This window comes from Fusarium falciforme, chromosome 4, assembly GCF_026873545.1.
Source record: "Fusarium falciforme chromosome 4, complete sequence".
Taxonomy (NCBI): Eukaryota; Fungi; Ascomycota; class Sordariomycetes; order Hypocreales; family Nectriaceae; genus Fusarium; species Fusarium falciforme.
Window position 1 is genome coordinate 3431483 of NC_070547.1, and position 17712 is coordinate 3449194.

Below are 17712 nucleotides of genomic sequence, written 5' to 3' on the forward strand. Positions count from 1 at the left end.
GTCGAGTCTTAATCTCATCTTTCCTCGAGTACGATCGCGCCACCGATATCTCTTCTCACCGACCTGGATCTTGCATTATGCACAGACTGTCCCGCTGGATACCGTGTAATTAAAGGAAACACCCTCTTTCTCTTGTCCCACTCGGAGCGATCGCTTCTCGCCTCTGGTCGAACGCCAACCGCTTGCTTCACCCTGCAACCTAATCTCCCTGACGACACACTGCTCAAACGGTGTCGATTTTAAATGTTTCGCCGACATCGCAAGAACCAAGACTACGCCGCATCTACCACTTCAAGCAAGACCCGGGAGGACGACAGGGCAATCGCCGCGAACCTTCGCGACCTCGGCCTGGTTGGCTCCCGATCCTCTAAATCAAGCAGCCGAAGACCTCGAACCGGCACAGACCCCAACTCCTACTCAGAAGTACCGACCTATCCTGAAAAAGGTGCGTCAGAGGCTTGGAAGTCGCACGGCAACCATTTTGGGTTTCTTGGCTGGCTCGAGTTTGAGCCAGTCAATGCGATTTCAACTCAATTATCCCATGTCTTACTGACTTGGTCTCACAGGACATTCGATCACCGCCAGATCTCTTCGAGGGCAGGGCTCAGCTTCTTCCGCTGGCTCAGTGAGATCAGGTATTAGCACTAATTCGCGTCGAGTCGGAAGCATTGACAACAACGTAATGGCTACCAACGCTGATCGGAGTCGCTCGCGACGAGAGCGCACTTTTGTGGGCAGTGAGTGTGCTGTGTGTGAGGAGCCTCTTGAGCACACTCTGCGAGGCGAGCGCATCCTGCAATTTTCCTGCTCACACGTCTCCCATGAGGCGTGCTTCTACGAGTTCATCCGTGAATTTGAATCACAATACTGCCCGTCATGCGATGCGCCGTTGCATTTGGACACTAGCCGAGGTGGTAATGTGATTGATATAGGTACGCCTCTCGTTCCAAGACAAGGCTTTGTCAAAGCGCTAATTCAATTACAGAGAAAATTAGCAATATCGTCCGTTCGGCAGGCAGTGACTCGAGGTCTAATATGACACCTACCCCGACAGCAACTCCTTGGGATACCCAGACTGCTCGACCACCCAGTCTGGAGAGCAACCAAAGACGCCATATGCAGCAGCAGCAGCAACAACAACAACAACAACAACAGCAACAGCAACACGGTGGCCGTGATAGTGTTGCTCGGGGTAGCTTGAGAGATAGCCGAGAGGCTCTTTCAGATCGTTACGGCCCCTCGCGTCATGCTCGTAGCGACAGCGAGGCCACAGGAGTTGCATCATCTGGAGGATATCCCGAGACGACACAGAGCGGACCTCCCAGGCGCCACGACTACGACGTTCAGGCCATGGAGACGACACCTACTAGCCCTCGTGGCATCACCCGAAATCCTATCCCAGCACCGATCGTGACGGTGCGCTCAGAATTCCCCACCCTCAACCGATCACGCCAACAACAGACTCTCACTTGCTTGGTCACTGTCGAGGTGCCTGACAACAAGTGGAGGCCGGATCCGGAAGATTTGGGAGCACCAGCTCCTCAACCGCCTCCTGTGGTCAACCGTGCCGAGGAGGCCTATGGCCGGCCACCTTCGCCTGCGCGAAGCGCCCCCCGTTTCTACCCTTATGAATCAACAGAAGTCCTGGAGGAGATGACTGATAGCCTTCGCAACCGCGTCGACAACTGGCACGGCTTAGACTTTAGCAGGTTAGTGGTGGCGCTGTGTTTTTGGACAGCTCAATCACCGATTGGAACCTGACAACTAACTGCTTTACAGATTCGGCAAGCTTAGACTCTATGGCACCCTTAGAGTGGGTAAAGATAAAGTCTCATGGCAGGAGCTGGAGTGTTTCCTTTTTGCCGAGATGCTTATCTGCGTCAAGGAGAAGAAGATCCCGCCTCAGATGGCGCAGCAGTGGGATGAGAATGGCGCACCTCGCAAGACAACTCGATGCACCCTCAAGGGATCCATCCTCATCAAGAAGCATCTTAACGAGGTGTCGGAGACTGGGAACATTGACGAGAACATCCTGACACTGAGTCTCTCAGTTGCCGAGCTGCCTCAGTTCCACCTCCGATTCGAGAACCGCAACCAACTCAAGCTGTGGCAGCAAGCCCTCCTTGACTTGAATGCCGTTGAGACATCACCTGTCCGGAGCCCCGAATATGACCGGGGCGAGTCTGAGACTGATGAGGAGCTTGAGTGGCAGCGCTCGCGCCCACAACGGGTCTCTTCAGTGGCCTCATCCTGGGGTGGTGCTAGGTCAGTGACAACTGCACCGACCGAGTATACCAACTTCCCAAGGAGCCCCGTTATGACCAACTCGATCCATGTTCCTATTGACGTGGTCGTTGTGGTGCCCATCTCTTCCTCAATGCAAGGTGTTAAGATCAACCTTGTCCGTGATGCGTTGAAGTTCATGGTCAACACTCTTGGTGAGCGAGACCGCATGGGCTTGGTCACCTTCGGCTCAGGAGGCGGTGGTGTCCCAATTGTTGGCATGACGACCAAGGCCTGGCCTGGCTGGAGCAATATCCTGTCCTCGATCAAGCCTGTTGGCCAGAAGAGTCACCGCGCTGATGTCGTTGAGGGTGCCAACGTTGCGATGGACCTCCTCATGCAGAGGAAGTATAACAACCCCATTGCGTCCATCATGCTCATCAGCGACGCATCCACCTCTGATGCCGACAGTGTCGACTTCGTCGTCTCCCGAGCTGAGGCGGCTAAAATCACTATTCACTCGTTCGGTCTGGGCATGACACACAAGCCCGATACTATGATCGAGCTGTCGACCAGGACCAAGGCATCTTACACTTACGTCAAGGATTGGATGATGCTTCGCGAGTGTCTGGCTGGCTGCCTCGGAAGCATGCAGACCCTGTCCCACCAGAACGTCAAGCTCAAGCTCAAGCTGCCCGAGGGTTCCCCTGCCAAGTTCCATAAGATCAGCGGCGCGTTGCAGATTACGAAGCGAGCTACCGGCCGGGACGCGGAAGCCTCGCTTGGCGACCTCCGATTCGGTGACAAGCGGGATGTTCTCGTTCAGTTGGTCATTCTTCCCGACAACTCTTCTCAGGAGCAGTTGCCTCAGGACCCCTGGGACAACATCGTGTCGGGTCTGGAAGCCCTTGGCGGCTCCATGGACAACGAGAATGAGAGGACCCTCTCGGTTGAGGAGGTGCCCTTGATCCAAGCGGATCTCTCTTGGGGCGATATTCTCCGGGAGGGTACCGTTACACACATGCCCCGCCCATCCCTCCTGGCCATCACGATGCTCCCATCTAGCGGTGGCTCCAAGAAGCCATGGCAGAACTCTCCTCCTATCCCTCCTCACCCAAGCATCGTGCAGCGTCGCATGGAGCTGCTCACGTCTGATATGCTCACTCGGGCTCTGACTCTGGTGAGCCGTGGCCAGCATGACCGTGCCCACACTCTCCTCAACGAGACGCGATCGATCCTCAAGGGTCTCGGAAAGGGAGGGCTGCCCCCGATCCCTCCCATGAACAAGTCGACTCCATCGGCCCCGTCGACTCCTCACCCTGGAAACGACAGCTCGCCAGGACCTGCCACTACCCCCGACCGCAAGAACAGCCCTTCGCCCCCAGCGTCGGCCACCTCCTCTGCGATCAACGGCTTCCCCACTGTTGGACGCAGCCGTTCTAACGACGGCCTCGGTCTCGGCGCCGGCATCGACGCCAGCACTGTTGCAGCTCTTGATGCTGAGCTGGAGAGCAGCCTGGAGTGGATCAACCACCCAGCCGTCTTTGGCCGTGACAGCCGCAAGGCCGTCCTCCAGGCCATTGGTGTTATCAGCTCCCAACGTGCCTTCACCTTCCGCACCCCTATCGAGGGCTTGTGGGCTGCCCGCGTCGGCGGCGTCAAGCGTCTCACGGAGAAGAGCCGTGAGTGGCGCGAGGAGGGCGGTGGCGAGGGCGGCATCATGGAGGAGGCCTAAGTGCCCTCTCCCTTTTCTTTCGACACTTGTTGCTCAAGCTTCATTTCGCGCGGCGAAGATTTGGCGTCTTGGTTTTTCGGCTTGATTAACGACCCATCACGACCCCATCACCTGGATGTTCCCCATGCCATCTCTACACGTATTTCTACGTTGCCCCTTGGCGCTTCTTTTATTTGTTTGCACATGGATACCACAACATCATCTTCTCGACTTCAACTCCTCTAAACGGAGCTATTCGATACCCCCTTATCTTCCCCGCCATCTGGTGCATGTCCAGGCTCACACTATGCGTTTGCTTGTTTCGTACTGTTTTGCATGCTCAGCAGTCACCCCTGTCCATGGCATATATCTGCCGACAGATGGGTGACGGGGCACATGCGTTGCTATATCATATCGTCTTTGGCGAAAAATCTACATGTTTGGTTTCTTGGGAACGGTGAAGGAAAAGAGGTTCACTTGAGAGAAGTAGCCTGAGGAGCTGGCGTTTTCCCGTATACCATGAATGGCGATTACTGCTTTATCGGTTTTTCCTGTATGATATAATTCATGTGCTGGATGGTTTCTACCATCGCATCTGCAAGACATCTTTTGAGAGATATATATATCCCTTTGTGCGCATCTGTCGACACAAATGAGAGCGATTTACGAGTTGAATACAAGTTTTTGACCTCATATTCTGTTCTACTTAGTCTAACGTGAATTCTTTGTGAAGTCTTTGGAATAAGATCGTCTCGAGAGAAAGTCGAGAAAGGTTCCCAACATTTCTCTTGTTACTGTATTAAGAGTGTCTGTCGCAGGCACATTCGCCAGGAGTCACAAAGACCGCTTAGTTCGCATATACTTGAACAATGGGCCATTATCATATCTTTGACAAGCACTGGCTGGGTATTAGTCCCTTGGTGGTATTTACCATTATGGCCGGAATGGCTACTCTAGATACAGGCATCGCAAATCCTGCGCATTGCCCTTTTGCTTTTCACATTGATGCGTTCACACATGATTTGACAGCCTTAGTTGAGGGTATATCTAACCGCCCATACTACCGGGAGTTTTATTCACACATTCCCTGCCTTGTCCTTTTGAACTTAACTCAACCCTTTAGTCCTCATCCCAGTTCTATACAAGTTAGTCAACGTGAGCCTAGGAGCGTAGAGCCGGCTTGAAAACTTACAGGGTTGGGACCCGGGGGCTTTGGTCCACCAGCTTGTCGTGCCACGATGATCTGGTCGACCGAAAGGACTGTGCGAGCGGCTTCGGTGGCGAGCTTGATGGCCCATTGCTTGGAGATGAGAAGGTCGAGGATGCCCTCGTCCTTGGCGTCAAGGATGCCAGTGTTATCATCGTTCTGGATTTCACGTGTCAGTTCCATATTCCAAGGTGCAATGAACAATATCAACCAACCTCAATATCAACACCAGTATCCCAGTCGTCGCTGTTAGCGTGAGCGGCATAAAGTCGGCTCAGAACCTCGGTGGCATCCAGGCCGGCACTCTCGGCGATGGTTCGGGGCACAACCTCAAAGGCCTCGCCGTACTTCTTGATGGCGTACTGGCTAAGACCAGGAGTCGTCTCACCATGAGCCTGTATCCTCTCAACCAGCTCAATCTCTGTGGCACCAGCACCGGGGACCAATCGAGGATCGCGAGTAATGGCCTTGACAACGTTGACACCGTCGTCGACAGCACGCTCGATATCATCAAGGTGGTTCTGGGTGGCACCTCGGAGAACCAGGGTGGCCGTCCGGGTGACCTCATCTTCTTGTCGGAAGACAGTGACGCGGTCACCACCAATCTCGAGGGTCTCAACAACATCGATAGTTCCCATCTCGTCGGGCATGGGAGCACCTAACCGGGCCAGGGGGGTGGCACCGACCACACGGCAGACTCTTCGAAGCTCGAACTTGCTGAGAATTCGGATGCACAGGATGCCGTAACGGTTGAGGTAGTGCATAGCCAAGTCTCCCACTCGGTCTCCGCAGACCACGACGCGCAGGCCCGAATCGTGAAGCTCCTTGATGGCGGTCTCGAGCTGAGACTCCTCGCCCTTTGTAAAGTCCATCATCTCCTTGGCGTTGTGCAGGAGAACGGTACCCTTGGTCTCGGTCTGGCCAGCATCGATGGGGCAGGTGAAGACACCGACCTTGGCGCGGCTGGCCTTCTTGACAGATCCATCGGGCTCCTTGGGGAAGACCATGCCCTTGACAACTCTGCTCTGCTCGAGACTTCCACCCATGATCTTGACGACGCGGATGTTGTCGACGTTGAAGTTGGCGGGGTTCTTGGGGAGCACAGCGAGGACAGCCTCCGAAACAAGATCAGCGAGGAAGGTCTCGTTGCCGTTCTGCTTGCTGGCGATGACGGTGCTGATGGCCTTGCTGAGCTCTTCCTGATCCCGGATATCCTCCACCTTGTCGACCGAGAGCTCCTCAAGAGTCTCGAGAGCAAACTTCTGAGCCTTCTCGTAGCCGATGACGATATCCGACGTCTTGAGACCCATGCGCAGCAGGTCCTCCGCTTTCCGGAGCAGCTCGCCGGCGAGGACTATGACCAGGTTGGTAGCATCACCCATCTCGGCCTCTTGTTGCTGACTGGCCATGACGAGGAGCTTGGCGGCGGGGTGGACGACGTCGAGTTCGCGGAGGATGGTGGCGGCGTCCGAGGTGAGGATCATCTTCTGAAGGTGGTTGATGACGACCTTGTTGCGACCGTAGGGACCGAGCGAGGTCTGGACGGTAGAGGCGATAGCCCTGCAGGCATCGATGTTGCGCAGGACGGCGCCATCTTCCGAGTCGTAGCTGGAGAGGAACAGTAAGCATTTGCGGCGCTGAAGGTGAGGATATCGAAGAAGCCATGAAGAGGCGGGGAGCTGCTGTCCAAAGGACGGGGAGCAGGAGGGGAACAGGAACTCAACTCACTTGTTGTAGCCCTGCTTAAACAGGCCCGCGTTGGGGGCGTTGGGGATGTTGAGCGACATGATGACTGCCACAGAGCGACGGGGTCGAGTCTGGTTGTGGCGAGGTCGAGAGTGTCAAGGGTGAAGTTGAGGGTGATGCTCCTGACGATGGATTTCGCCCACCAGCTCCAATCTCCCTCCCACCATAAAAACTTCCACGGGCGTCGTGGGCGGTCGATTTAGTGGGTAGGTACGTACCCAGCTGCCTAGCTGACCCCTGTTCTGGTAGATGCCAGCTCGTGAATGATTTTTTACGTGGCCAGGTTGCTGCAGTGGATAGGTAGGAGATGCAATAAAAAAATTTAATAATAATTAAACTTCATTAGAAAGACCATCTACCTAATTAACAACTTCCTCCATGGCTCATGTGATCAGAGTGAACCTATCTACCCCAAGTTTGACAGCCTTGTCCTTCGAGGGGCAAGCCAGGGGCTGATGATCCAATCACAGCCATCCCAATGCTTGCGCCACAAGCCCCTGACAGCCTTGCGTCCTGTGGCTTGACTCCAGATGGGGGACCCGCGAAAGGACGTTGCTCGGTGGTGAGCACCAGCGACACCATCGCTAGAGCCTCCCCCGGCGACGGCGGCACGGCTCGTGATGGCTGATGCCCTGGACCAGGACCTTTTCCCGCGTTTTCTCCTCATCCAAACTCTTTCAACTTTGCCTCTTTCAAGCCGGCGCCACATCCTCCCTCGGCATCTTTTACCTAGTATTTTTCCACCGTCGATTGACTCTTCGGGGCTTGCAGCATCGAACTCGACCACGAGAACACGCCTTATTTGTCGACGACCTGCTCCTCCGTGATACAGCCAGATCCTCCACCGTGTCGACGACTGCGCCGGAATCCTCCAATTGACCAGCCGCGGCCGTCGCGCTGAATCCCATATTACACCACCAAGGAGAATAGTCACTTTTTTTTTTTGTCGCGACGCGGCGTCATTCATCGCGATAACACCTTCCTTCACATCATGCCTGGTGAGTTTCTTGTTTGTGTCAAGTTCAATGGAGTTCATGTCTGTACGGCTCACAGTGGGTTCTTGCTGTCTGTTGGCCTGCGGTCCCGGCTCCCGTCCGTCCAAATTCTGAGCCCACGGATAAGCCTGAGCGAGCGCACGCATCGATGGATGTCTCCCTTGCACCCTCCACCATCCTCATTCACATCCGTCGCGACGTATCCATATTCATCGTCATCGCGATAACCCGTCCCTGCCTCCTTTCGCGCCATCCTTCTTGAGTCTAGCATCGCATCGCCTCGTCTCGCAACATCCACCATGCCCATCACCCTCAAGCGCAAAGCACCAGACGCTGACCCTCCTCTTCCTCGCTCGACAGCCATCCCCACCGCCCTCCCTCCCTCGGTCGAGGAGGCCTACCGACGGAAATGCATCCAGCTGAAGAACCGCACGAGCGAAGTTGAAGACGCAAACGATGCCGCACGCCTCCGCCTCGCCCGTATCAAGCGCCAGGTCGAGAAGCTGCGAATAGAGCGCGCCTTCTTGCTCGAACAACTCGCGAAGCGTACCAGCGCCAACGTCGAAGATTCTGATGGCAGCCCCAGCCCGCCTCCTACAGTACGCTCTCCCCCTTCCTTCGTTTTCCCCCAAATCTTTCGGCACAAACCCTTTCCCTTCGCGTTTGCTTGGCAAATCCTTCTCTCCGGTCTGCCGCCGGCGCCCGGTTCAATGTTGATGCTTTTGCGCTTGGATTAGGACTACCAATTCGCCATCCCCAGTGAGTTAGCTGCTAACCCCCAGAAGCCCAAGGATAAGCCGTTGCGCACCAAGCGAGGCCACCGAAAGTCCATGATGCCGGACGCCGAGGCCAAGGCACCTGGCGGTGCCTCGTTCAACACCCAGAACGCTGGCTCGCCCACGTCTGAGACCTTTTCGCACCCGCCCGAGAGCCAGTCCAAGGGCCCGCGCGCCAACGGCGTTTCTAAGGAAGCCAAGAAGCCCGCCGACGCCTTTGAGCTGTACTGCTCCGAGACACGACCTGCCCTCGAGGCTAAGCACAAGGACGGTGACGCCGAAGTCGACGTGGAGAGTGAGCTGGCCCGCGGCTGGAAGGAACTGCCTGAAGCCGATAGGGACGAGTTTCAGGCCAAGTTCGAACAGTCACAGGCTAAGAGCTCTGAACCTAAGGAGACACCTGCCGAGGATAAGAAGGAAGAGGAGAAGCCCGAAGAGACCAAGCCCGCAGCTCAAGACGAGGATGTCGAGATGGGCGACGACACCGAGGACCAGGATACGCAGGCGGGTGAGAAGGCAGGAGAGTGAGCGGCATCATCAGCCAGACTTTGATAATATCGGGGAGGCGTTCTGGTGGGTTCATGGATTCGGTCACACTGCGCATGTTTGGCCATTGCACACTTTTCAAAGGGGTTTTCGCATTAAGGAAATGATATTCGGAAAGGTTTCAGAAAGAAACGGGAACAATAGAGTAAAGAAAACTCCCTCTCCGCGCGCATCGTCTTCCACCGTTGCCGCGAAGCCATCTTATCTAAATATTCTGTATGTTTTACACCGGTACTCCCGATCCATCCCATACGATTTTCTGGTTTCCCCCCAAGACAAAAAGAAGTACACAATCCCACTTCGCTAGGGAGCGCTGTATTAACGGCGAAAGAGCGGGAGAGAATAAAGTGGCCTGGCTAGGCTGTGTTCTAGTCACCAATGTACAAGTCTACCACGATATTTATCGCGGCGACGAGGATTTCGGCTGCAATGAGAATAATCACTAACAGGTTGGTTAGTTTGGGCATATATCTGGCGTCAGAAACGGTGATAACATACCAATCCACTCCAACTTCTCATCATGACCGTGGCTAAGCTCTCCCTTCAGCACAGCTAACAAATCGGCTATGACGTCGAGACGTTCTGTGAGAAGACCAACTCGCTGGTCCATCTCTAAATAACTCCTCACGGCCTGGTACACAGGCTCGAGCTGCGGTTCTACCCAGAACAGCTCGGGGGTGTCGAGGACTGAGCCGTTGAGGTGGATGCTGATGCGGAGGATGAAGAGCTCGCCGATCTGCATGTTGATTTGCGATCGCCGGAGCGCAATCTTTCCCGTCGTCGCTATTTGGGTGGGAATGTCTTTGCACGTTTCGACAGTTGACGCTATCAATTCCTCGTAGAGTGAAGTCTGAACAAGTTAGCACAGCCATTGTCAGCTTTTTGGACATTTGCTCACCTTGACGCTCTGCGCCACCGCATGGGAGATGGCCAGTTTGGTCATGTAGTTGTTCTTGTCGCGCAGGGTGATAAAGTCGTTGTATATACGGGCCTGGTAGTCCTTTGTGTAGTAAAAGTTGAACTTTTCCGTCTCAACGTCGTCGGCCGCGAGCTTCTCCGTCTCGAACTTGGATATCTCCTTCAGGAACCTGGCCTCTTGGGCCTCGGTCATTCCCCAGATGACCACAACTCCATAGTCAAAGAGGAACACCTCGGGTGTGTGTATGTGTGTGTCGAAGTCCGGATTGCTCTCGATGGGGCCGCGGTCATCCACGGCGGAACCCAAAATGTCTTCGTTGCCAATATGGGAGCCGTTCCCATTAGTATGGCCATTGTGACCCGAGGAGTGCTCCCGAGTCTCTGATTCAACTCCTTCTTGCTGGAGATTGATCAAATCACTCCTCTGAGGCCTCTCATCCATGGCGTCGCCACCAGTAGAGTGTCGTCGCTCATAGTTCTGAACCGGATCGCGGCTGCGAGCGCTCTTGGCAGCGTAGTTGTACGGCGTGTATATACATTCGTCGATGAGTTTGGGGTTTGCGCCCCTGGTCTTGCCCCTCCCCTTGAGGAACCTCATCAGGGCGTCCATCTCGTACCGGTTCGCGGTACAGTACGCTGTTACACGGGGGAGCCGGTCTCTGTCTGCCTTACCCAGCTTTGCCGCATCCCTTCGCGCGGCGGGATCTTTAATCCTCGTGTACTGAGAGTAGACATCTCTTCCGCTTTCTTCGTCGGCCTCCTCGTCCAGGTCCGGGGCGGGGAGTAGCTTGAGCTTCTCCGTCTTCTTGGTGCTTCGCTGGGGACCAATCTTGGGCCCGACGGCCATATGAGCTACCGCAGGCACAGATCCCTGGCTGTTGCGTCTGCGGAGCTTGTTGTTGAGGGCTGTGAGCATGGGAGGGCCGCCGGCGCCGCTGCTGGATCCGGCGCCATGGTGGTGAGGGCTTCGCGGTTGCAATTGTAGTCGGCTGGGCTCGATGGTTCGTGTGACGGGGTTGTCGCTAAATGTAACGGATCGGGTTCCCTTGGGACGAGTCTCGGTCGGCAACAGAGGTGTTGATTCGCTGGGCGGCGCGTCGGATGTGGTGGTGGTGGTGTGAGAATCCATCTTGGTGAAGCTCACAATGGTGAAAGTGTCGAGGGCGACAAGGCGCGAGCAATTGAATTCAGCGATGCAACACCACTCTCCCAGAGAGCGGGAAGTAACAAGGGTCTCTGACGGATGGCGCAAAAAGACTGTCAAAGATGGTTGATGCGATAGGAATGCTGTGGTAGATCGAACGGAAGAGCTTTTACTGAGGATAATGACTGATGATGACGTTTTGCACCCAACTTGGACAGAAGGTTTTCTCCAATTTCGGCCCACTGAATGCGAGAGCGACAGGGGACCCGCCACTAAAGCAGCCAAGCTACAGCGCGTCCACGTGCAACTTGACTGGCCCTGGCGACGGGACCGGGGCAACGAGCAATGTTCCCCGCCTTTCAACCTTGAAGGTTCATGAGTTGCCATGGAGTTGAAGAGACGATAATGAGACTAGAGTGAAGATATGTTGCTCTGAGACTCATAGAATGCTTTCTGGAAACGATGTTGGAATTTGTCTCTTTTATTTCCCTTACCCTGGGTTAAATCAATGCAGTCAGTGACTTACTCACATATATCACATCCAATATCAACACGCCATGTAAGTGATGGCGTCACATGTGAAACCACAAAACACATCAAAACTTGACAATTCGCAATCAATTTCAGAGGCATCTGCTTCGCGTAGACTCTCAGGGGAGGCCCGGCTCCAAGCACATGGCAGGGTCATCTGAATGTCCCAGAAAACATGTTTGGATAAAGAGATGCCATTGCCAACCCGTCCATGCTCTAAGCGTCAATAATCTTCACCTCCATCTTGAGGCCAGAGTCGTCCAGTCGACCAATTAGGCCTTGGCCTAGACAGGCCGGCGTATAGCAGCCTCCATCAAGCTGGATTTCATCTTCCAAGATAGTCGCAGCGATCTCTGCGAGCAGCATGCCCGTCACTGGAAAGTCATTAGCACTTGTCAACGGTACAGCTCATGCAGTTCCATCACTTACAGTAGTATATGCCGCCATGATACCACATGTGGCAATAAGCTGCCTTGCCTGTGGCCTTTTCAGAGTCAGGATACGCAATACATTTGTACTCAAGCGCATCGTTCTCTGTGTCTTCGTGCTTAGCGCCTTCTCCAGGCTGCAAGACACGGTTCTTAAGAAACGCCCTCAACGGAGGAATCGACACAACCAACATGCCTCCAATCAGTAGGAGCCAGTGAATGAAGATTCCATGGAGCCAATTGCGAGCCTTCATGTACTCTGACCAGGTAAAGTTGGGTCCGTAGAACTCATCCTTTCGAGATGGTGTCTCTGAGAGCAGTCCCCAGGTCCGCTCAATGACGGGGATGTTGGTCGATGCCATGGCAGAAGTAGTCATCAGACCAAGGTTAGGGATAGTTCGAACACCAAAGATCTTCTCAAGGATAGAGTCCTTGGGCCTCGTGGGCTCCTTGTGGGGGATAGGAGACTGAGCATATGGGCTGTTGGCCTCCTTCACTTCCTTCAATGTGAAGATATCCCAAAGGCCGAGCGCAGTAGCCAGAGTGCCACCAGAAGGGGTCGAGCTGTGACCACTGTCAGCATATCTGTATCTTATCAACTCATCAAGTACAACTCACCTGATCCTGTGCAGAGAAATGGTAACATCCTTGGTCGGAGTTCCCAATTCGGTGCGGATTGCCTTGGCCATAGCCCATGTGCCGAGGTCCACGGGAGCAGACTCAATACCAGACTGAGGGATCAGGATAGCACCCGTCTTCTTAGCAGTCGCCTCATACTTCTTGATCATCTTGTGAACCCATGGGAACTCGCCCGTGGCATCCACATAATGGGTTCCCGCCTCAGCGCAAGCCTTGAAGGCATGTTCGCCGTAGAGACTGTATGGGCCGACAGCGGTGATGAGGACACACGTCTTTTTCGCGAGTGCACTCAAGTCATTGTCGTTGAGGCTGGCGATCTCAATGCCTGCACAATATTAGTTTGAGGTTAAAAATACGTGGCCCTTCCATGCCTGCAATGGGAATTGCTTCATACCTGGTGGCAGCCGGTCAGGATTGCGCTTTTTGCACTCGTCCACGACAGCTTGCAGTTTGGACTCTGAGCGGCCGGCGACAGCCCACTTCAGGTCAGTTGCGAGGTGGGTGGTGATGTACTCGGCAGTCCATTTGCCCGTATAGCCTTGGAAGCGGTCAGATTTGTATGAGTTGCTCAATTGCCTCCCGTCTTGAACTCACCGGTAGCTCCAAAAACGACGAGGTCGTATTGACGACCATGCTCTTTGATCAAAGGCATATTGAAGCTAGTGGTTGCACAATGGAGTGAATAGGTTTGTAGGACCGATGAGGAGAAGGGGAAAGAAGTCGTGTAAAATACGAGAACGTGGCACTACTCTAGACACGATGCCATGTCTTCTTGTACATCATTCTACCTCTGGAAGTAGCTCTGGTACACCCAAGTGGTCGGTGTCTTGCTCCAAGCCGGCCCACCCACAGGAGCTTCAAGGGATCCTGGTATTCAGCCCAGCCGCATCAGCATCTTATCTCGGCCTCATGTGTCAGTGATCCTCAGCTGGCAGATGCTGGAGTAATGAGCCATCCCTTGGTGCGATGAGTGTAGAAATAAGTGAATTTTTCTACCACCAACACAAAAGGCCAATATGACGGTTCCATTTTGTAGTCCGACTTCACCACCTCAATGGAAGAGTCACCAAGCTAATACAGCTCAGCTCACCTGCCACACCCAATGCTCTTCCGTGCACAAAGACAGCTGGGAGCCTGCACGAATCAGGTTGACGGAAAATCCACAAGAACCGAGAATCTCCTCCGAGTCAGATTCCGTCTCGACTCCTAGCATTTTGCCGAGGTTTTTCCTCAATTGCCAAAATTCAAAGAAAAAAAAAGTAGGTGGGGCCCACTCGCTTCCTCTCACGTGCTACGTGCTTGCGCCCTAACGAAAATCACAGGTCCAATTCCAAGCACACTTTCGCAGTCAGCCTCCAACCGCAGTCGAGCAACTTCACCTCCGCTCGTCTATCATTCCGTCTTCATCCTCCCAAGACGTCCCACACATAAACCCTCAAGATGACCAAGCGAACGAAGAAGGTCGGCGTGACGTGCGTATCCCCCGTTGCTGAATTGCTGCTGGAAATCAAATTGCTAACTCTGTCGGCAGCGGTAAATATGGTACCCGGTAAGTTTCACGATATCCCATCGCCGATAAAACTTCGACAACGATCTCTCCCTACGACCTCGCCTCTGCCACGACCTCCCTTGTGCTTGCGACTTCTCCCTGGTATCTGCGACTGCGTCAACCATCAAGACGGGGCACTGGATCACAACTGGAACAAGAATCCTGGCAGCTTGGAACGGTCGTGGCAGATCAAGGGCAGCAGGGAATGAGACCACCACTCGACGGTCCGGCATGATCATATCGAGCCACAGCAACTAACGCATGGCTGTACAGTTACGGTGCCTCCCTGCGAAAGCAGGTCAAGAAGATGGAAATCACCCAGCACGCCAAGTACACCTGCACCTTCTGCGGAAAGGTCACCGTGAAGCGACAGGCCACTGGTATCTGGGACTGCAAGTCTTGCAAGCGCACCGTCGCCGGTGGCGCTTACGTTGTCTCGTGCGTCCCCTCTCCGCTACGGCGACAACTGACACAGCAATGGAGAACTAACACCAACACAGCACCCCCGCTGCCGCCGCCATGCGATCGACTCTGCGACGACTCCGGGAGATTGCTGAGGTTTAAAGGAGTGGACTTTAGCGGGAGGGGAAAACGGCTTTGCTTTTCGGTCTGGTGTACGGGGGAACATGGATTTCGTGCCTACACTACGAGTTGGCGGACTGGACGTCAGCACCCGATCTTCGGTCGCATAGAGGCCGTTCGATTAGCAATGAACAAAAATGAATTGCATGGTTTCGGACCCTTTCAACGAACAGATGGATCTTTGCGACCTGGCGGCAGAGGCCCCACGAATTGTGTGAAGCCACGGCCAACCAGCGCTTGGGATTTCAACTCGTGGGCGAGACAAGACAGCGTTATTATCGTCAAGAATGACAAAGCCCCAACTCACATCCAATATCATCGTGGTAGAGTTCAGCGCACTGAAGAGATTGGCCTGTTAGAGGTCGGGGGGATGACCAGGGCAGTTGGGGTTTTAGACGTCATCGGCATCGTAGAAGAGTCACGGATATACCGCGTGTATGATCGAATATCAGTCTCAGATGGTTGGTTCATGTGAAGGCAGAGGACCCGTTTTGCTCTGTGGGCCGGTCAGACCGCAAGTGCGGCAGATGTCGAGCTGACTGCAACCGTGACAGGCTGATGGAAGATGATGAAGGCTCCAGGTCCGTCTCATGAAGTCGAGCCCAGTGGGCCAAGGCAATGACCTTGACCAAGGTGGTTTGCCGTCCTGCCTTCCGAGCGCAAGTGGGGGTTTCCATGTCTCTGCACGCATGAGACAGCGCAGCGCATTGCTTTGGCAGCAGATCGCGGCCGAATCTCGACGATTCTCTCCGATGGCGAACCCACCTCTGCAGCCAGACGATAATATTTTTTTTTCACGGGAAGTAATAAACAAGAAACAAAAACAAAACTGCGTGTCTCTGTTACGGCCCTATGAGAGGACGCGAAGCCCATCCCTAGTGTTAGGCGCCGGACCACACAAGCAAGAGGGGCCTATCCCAAGAACCCTGATCTATCACTCGAGTATACCCTTCAAGGTCGCATCGTGAGTCGAGCGGAGACCCACGACGGTTGTCGACTCAGTTATTGCGCGTTTGATGCGCAGAGCGAGAGCAGACCGCCTAACAAGGGAGGTTTGACGCCATCTACAGCAACAGCCCGAGTGCGTCCGTGACTCGTCATGGGGCTAGAGGTTGTCGGGGGTTGGTGCTCAGAACCCCCCCGATAAACGTGGAAGCCCAGTTCAAGCAAGGCGAGATCCGTCACGAGGACCGCATCGCCTGTGCTGGGCGGGATGAGCTAATAGGGCATTTCAAGGCAAAATGTGGGCTGGGCTATTGCTCAGCTCGACGGTAGTCTTTTGCAGTTGAGGGTCGGTGAGATAAGCACTTGACACTTGACTTGTACCTGAGTGAGTATTCGTGCGTATGAGGAACCAGAGGGTAAGAGGATGTTCGGGTGTCAGGCAGGCCTAATGGCAATATGCGCATGGGGCGGATGGAGTCGTCGTGTCGCAGGTGACGCCTTGCTCAACAGCTGGAGCCTCGGGGTGAGCTCAGTGCTCAGTGCAGCGGGAGAGACTGACCAATCTGCCAGGTACCTCGTTAACATGCTGTGCTCGGTACCAATTACGGCGACGACGCTCGCATCGGAGGTTAGCCCAGCCCATGAAGGTATCGTAGTAGTAGGGGGATGGACGGTCACACGTAAAAAGAGTTTCCTTACATTGGGTGTCTTCCCTTCTGGGCAGGCGGAGAAAACAACCTGAGCATAATAGTACAGCACAGCACAGAAGAGCACGGCACAGGACCGTCCCATGCCGGATTCCATCGCTCCGTCATCCATTCACCTTCATTTCCATTCTCATTCTTTGCCTCTTGCCTGCCTCTTTCCAATCAAACCCATCTCCCCCTCCCTGGCAGCCTAGACACTTGTCCCCAGTCATCGACCTTCTCCTCAGGGGAATTCACGCTTTGTCTTGTCCCCAACCTTGAGAGTTCGATACACGCTACAGCCGTGAAGCTTCATAACGGGCATCCCCTACCACATGTGGGCTTCCAGAACGTCACTGACGACACGATTTCAACAAGCCACTTCGAGTGTATCACCAGCCACTTGAGAAACGGACAAAACTTTTCCTCCCCTTTGTTAATCTTGTTGTTCCTCATCTTATTATTATTCACTCTCAATCACTCTGCCGACCGGCTACGCCTACGACTACGCCGACGACTGCAGTTCCACCTCTGAACAGGCAGCCAGGACCCTGCAACTTGGGTGGCTCACTGTTAGTACCACTCGCAGGGATACCTGTACCTGTACCTTTGTCTGGCGACAACCCGACTTGGGAATCGGACAGAGCAGCGAGCCCAGCGCAGCGTCTTGCTTGGACTCGGAGACAGGACAAAGAGGAAAAAACAAGAGGTATTTATTTTGTATTTCTCTCAACATAATCAACCCCATCATCTCCCCACCTTCAACCCCCCTTTCCACTCATCTTCCCGTCATCTTCGCCTCGACTCTACTCGACTCGACGCGACCTCAGGTACCCAGAGCCAGTCATCCAGGGTCTCTCTTCCTCACAGAAGCCCAGCCCCAAAAGGTAGCAGGGACTGATGCTCCCCGCGGACCGACGGCCCCTGATTGGACCATTGTCAGGCCCCCCCTAACAGGCGCCAAAACCGCCTCTGGAGGCCCGCTGCACTTGGAACTTCCTTCCTTCAATTCTCAGCAGGCTGCTCCATCCCTCGCCCTCCCAGGCGCTCTCTTGTCCGTCCCATCCACTAATACATCACCAC

The 17712-nt window shown here is 54.4% G+C and overlaps 6 protein-coding genes across 6 annotated transcripts; 3 read left to right on the forward strand and 3 right to left on the reverse strand.

Annotated features, from left to right (window-relative positions):
• Positions 1–243: 243 nt before the first annotated feature.
• Positions 244–3958, forward strand: NCS54_00577300 (Hypothetical protein; the record flags this gene model as incomplete). The annotated part of the gene is made up of 4 exons (XM_053151260.1): positions 244–445; positions 567–932; positions 986–1709; positions 1780–3958. The coding sequence occupies 4 exons, from the start codon at positions 244–246 to the stop codon at positions 3956–3958; spliced, it is 3471 nt and encodes a 1156-aa protein (XP_053007235.1).
• A 1098-nt stretch (positions 3959–5056) lies between these two features.
• On the reverse strand, positions 5057–6931 carry NCS54_00577400 (Putative T-complex protein 1 subunit theta; the record flags this gene model as incomplete). Its single annotated transcript, XM_053151261.1, has 4 exons — positions 5057–5074; positions 5130–5303; positions 5360–6752; positions 6873–6931. 4 exons carry the CDS (start codon positions 6929–6931, stop codon positions 5057–5059), a joined length of 1644 nt encoding a protein of 547 aa, XP_053007236.1.
• A 1253-nt stretch (positions 6932–8184) lies between these two features.
• On the forward strand, positions 8185–9189 carry NCS54_00577500 (HMG box domain-containing protein; the record flags this gene model as incomplete). Its single annotated transcript, XM_053151262.1, has 2 exons — positions 8185–8484; positions 8623–9189. The coding sequence occupies 2 exons, from the start codon at positions 8185–8187 to the stop codon at positions 9187–9189; spliced, it is 867 nt and encodes a 288-aa protein (XP_053007237.1).
• Positions 9190–9575: 386 nt separating this feature from the next.
• Positions 9576–11422, reverse strand: NCS54_00577600 (DUF155 domain-containing protein; the record flags this gene model as incomplete). The annotated part of the gene is made up of 3 exons (XM_053151263.1): positions 10106–11422; positions 9706–10057; positions 9576–9649 (listed from the first exon to the last, which is right to left on the reverse strand). The coding sequence occupies exons 1-3, from the start codon at positions 11252–11254 to the stop codon at positions 9576–9578; spliced, it is 1575 nt and encodes a 524-aa protein (XP_053007238.1). The 5' UTR covers positions 11255–11422.
• A 594-nt stretch (positions 11423–12016) lies between these two features.
• Positions 12017–13552, reverse strand: NCS54_00577700 (Sacchrp-dh-NADP domain-containing protein; the record flags this gene model as incomplete). The annotated part of the gene is made up of 5 exons (XM_053151264.1): positions 13462–13552; positions 13262–13405; positions 12847–13192; positions 12230–12792; positions 12017–12174 (listed from the first exon to the last, which is right to left on the reverse strand). Exons 1-5 carry the CDS (start codon positions 13517–13519, stop codon positions 12017–12019), a joined length of 1269 nt encoding a protein of 422 aa, XP_053007239.1. The 5' UTR covers positions 13520–13552.
• A 755-nt stretch (positions 13553–14307) lies between these two features.
• NCS54_00577800 (Hypothetical protein) lies at positions 14308–14980 on the forward strand (the record flags this gene model as incomplete). Its single annotated transcript, XM_053151265.1, has 4 exons — positions 14308–14339; positions 14399–14416; positions 14690–14854; positions 14917–14980. The coding sequence occupies 4 exons, from the start codon at positions 14308–14310 to the stop codon at positions 14978–14980; spliced, it is 279 nt and encodes a 92-aa protein (XP_053007240.1).
• Positions 14981–17712: the final 2732 nt, after the last annotated feature.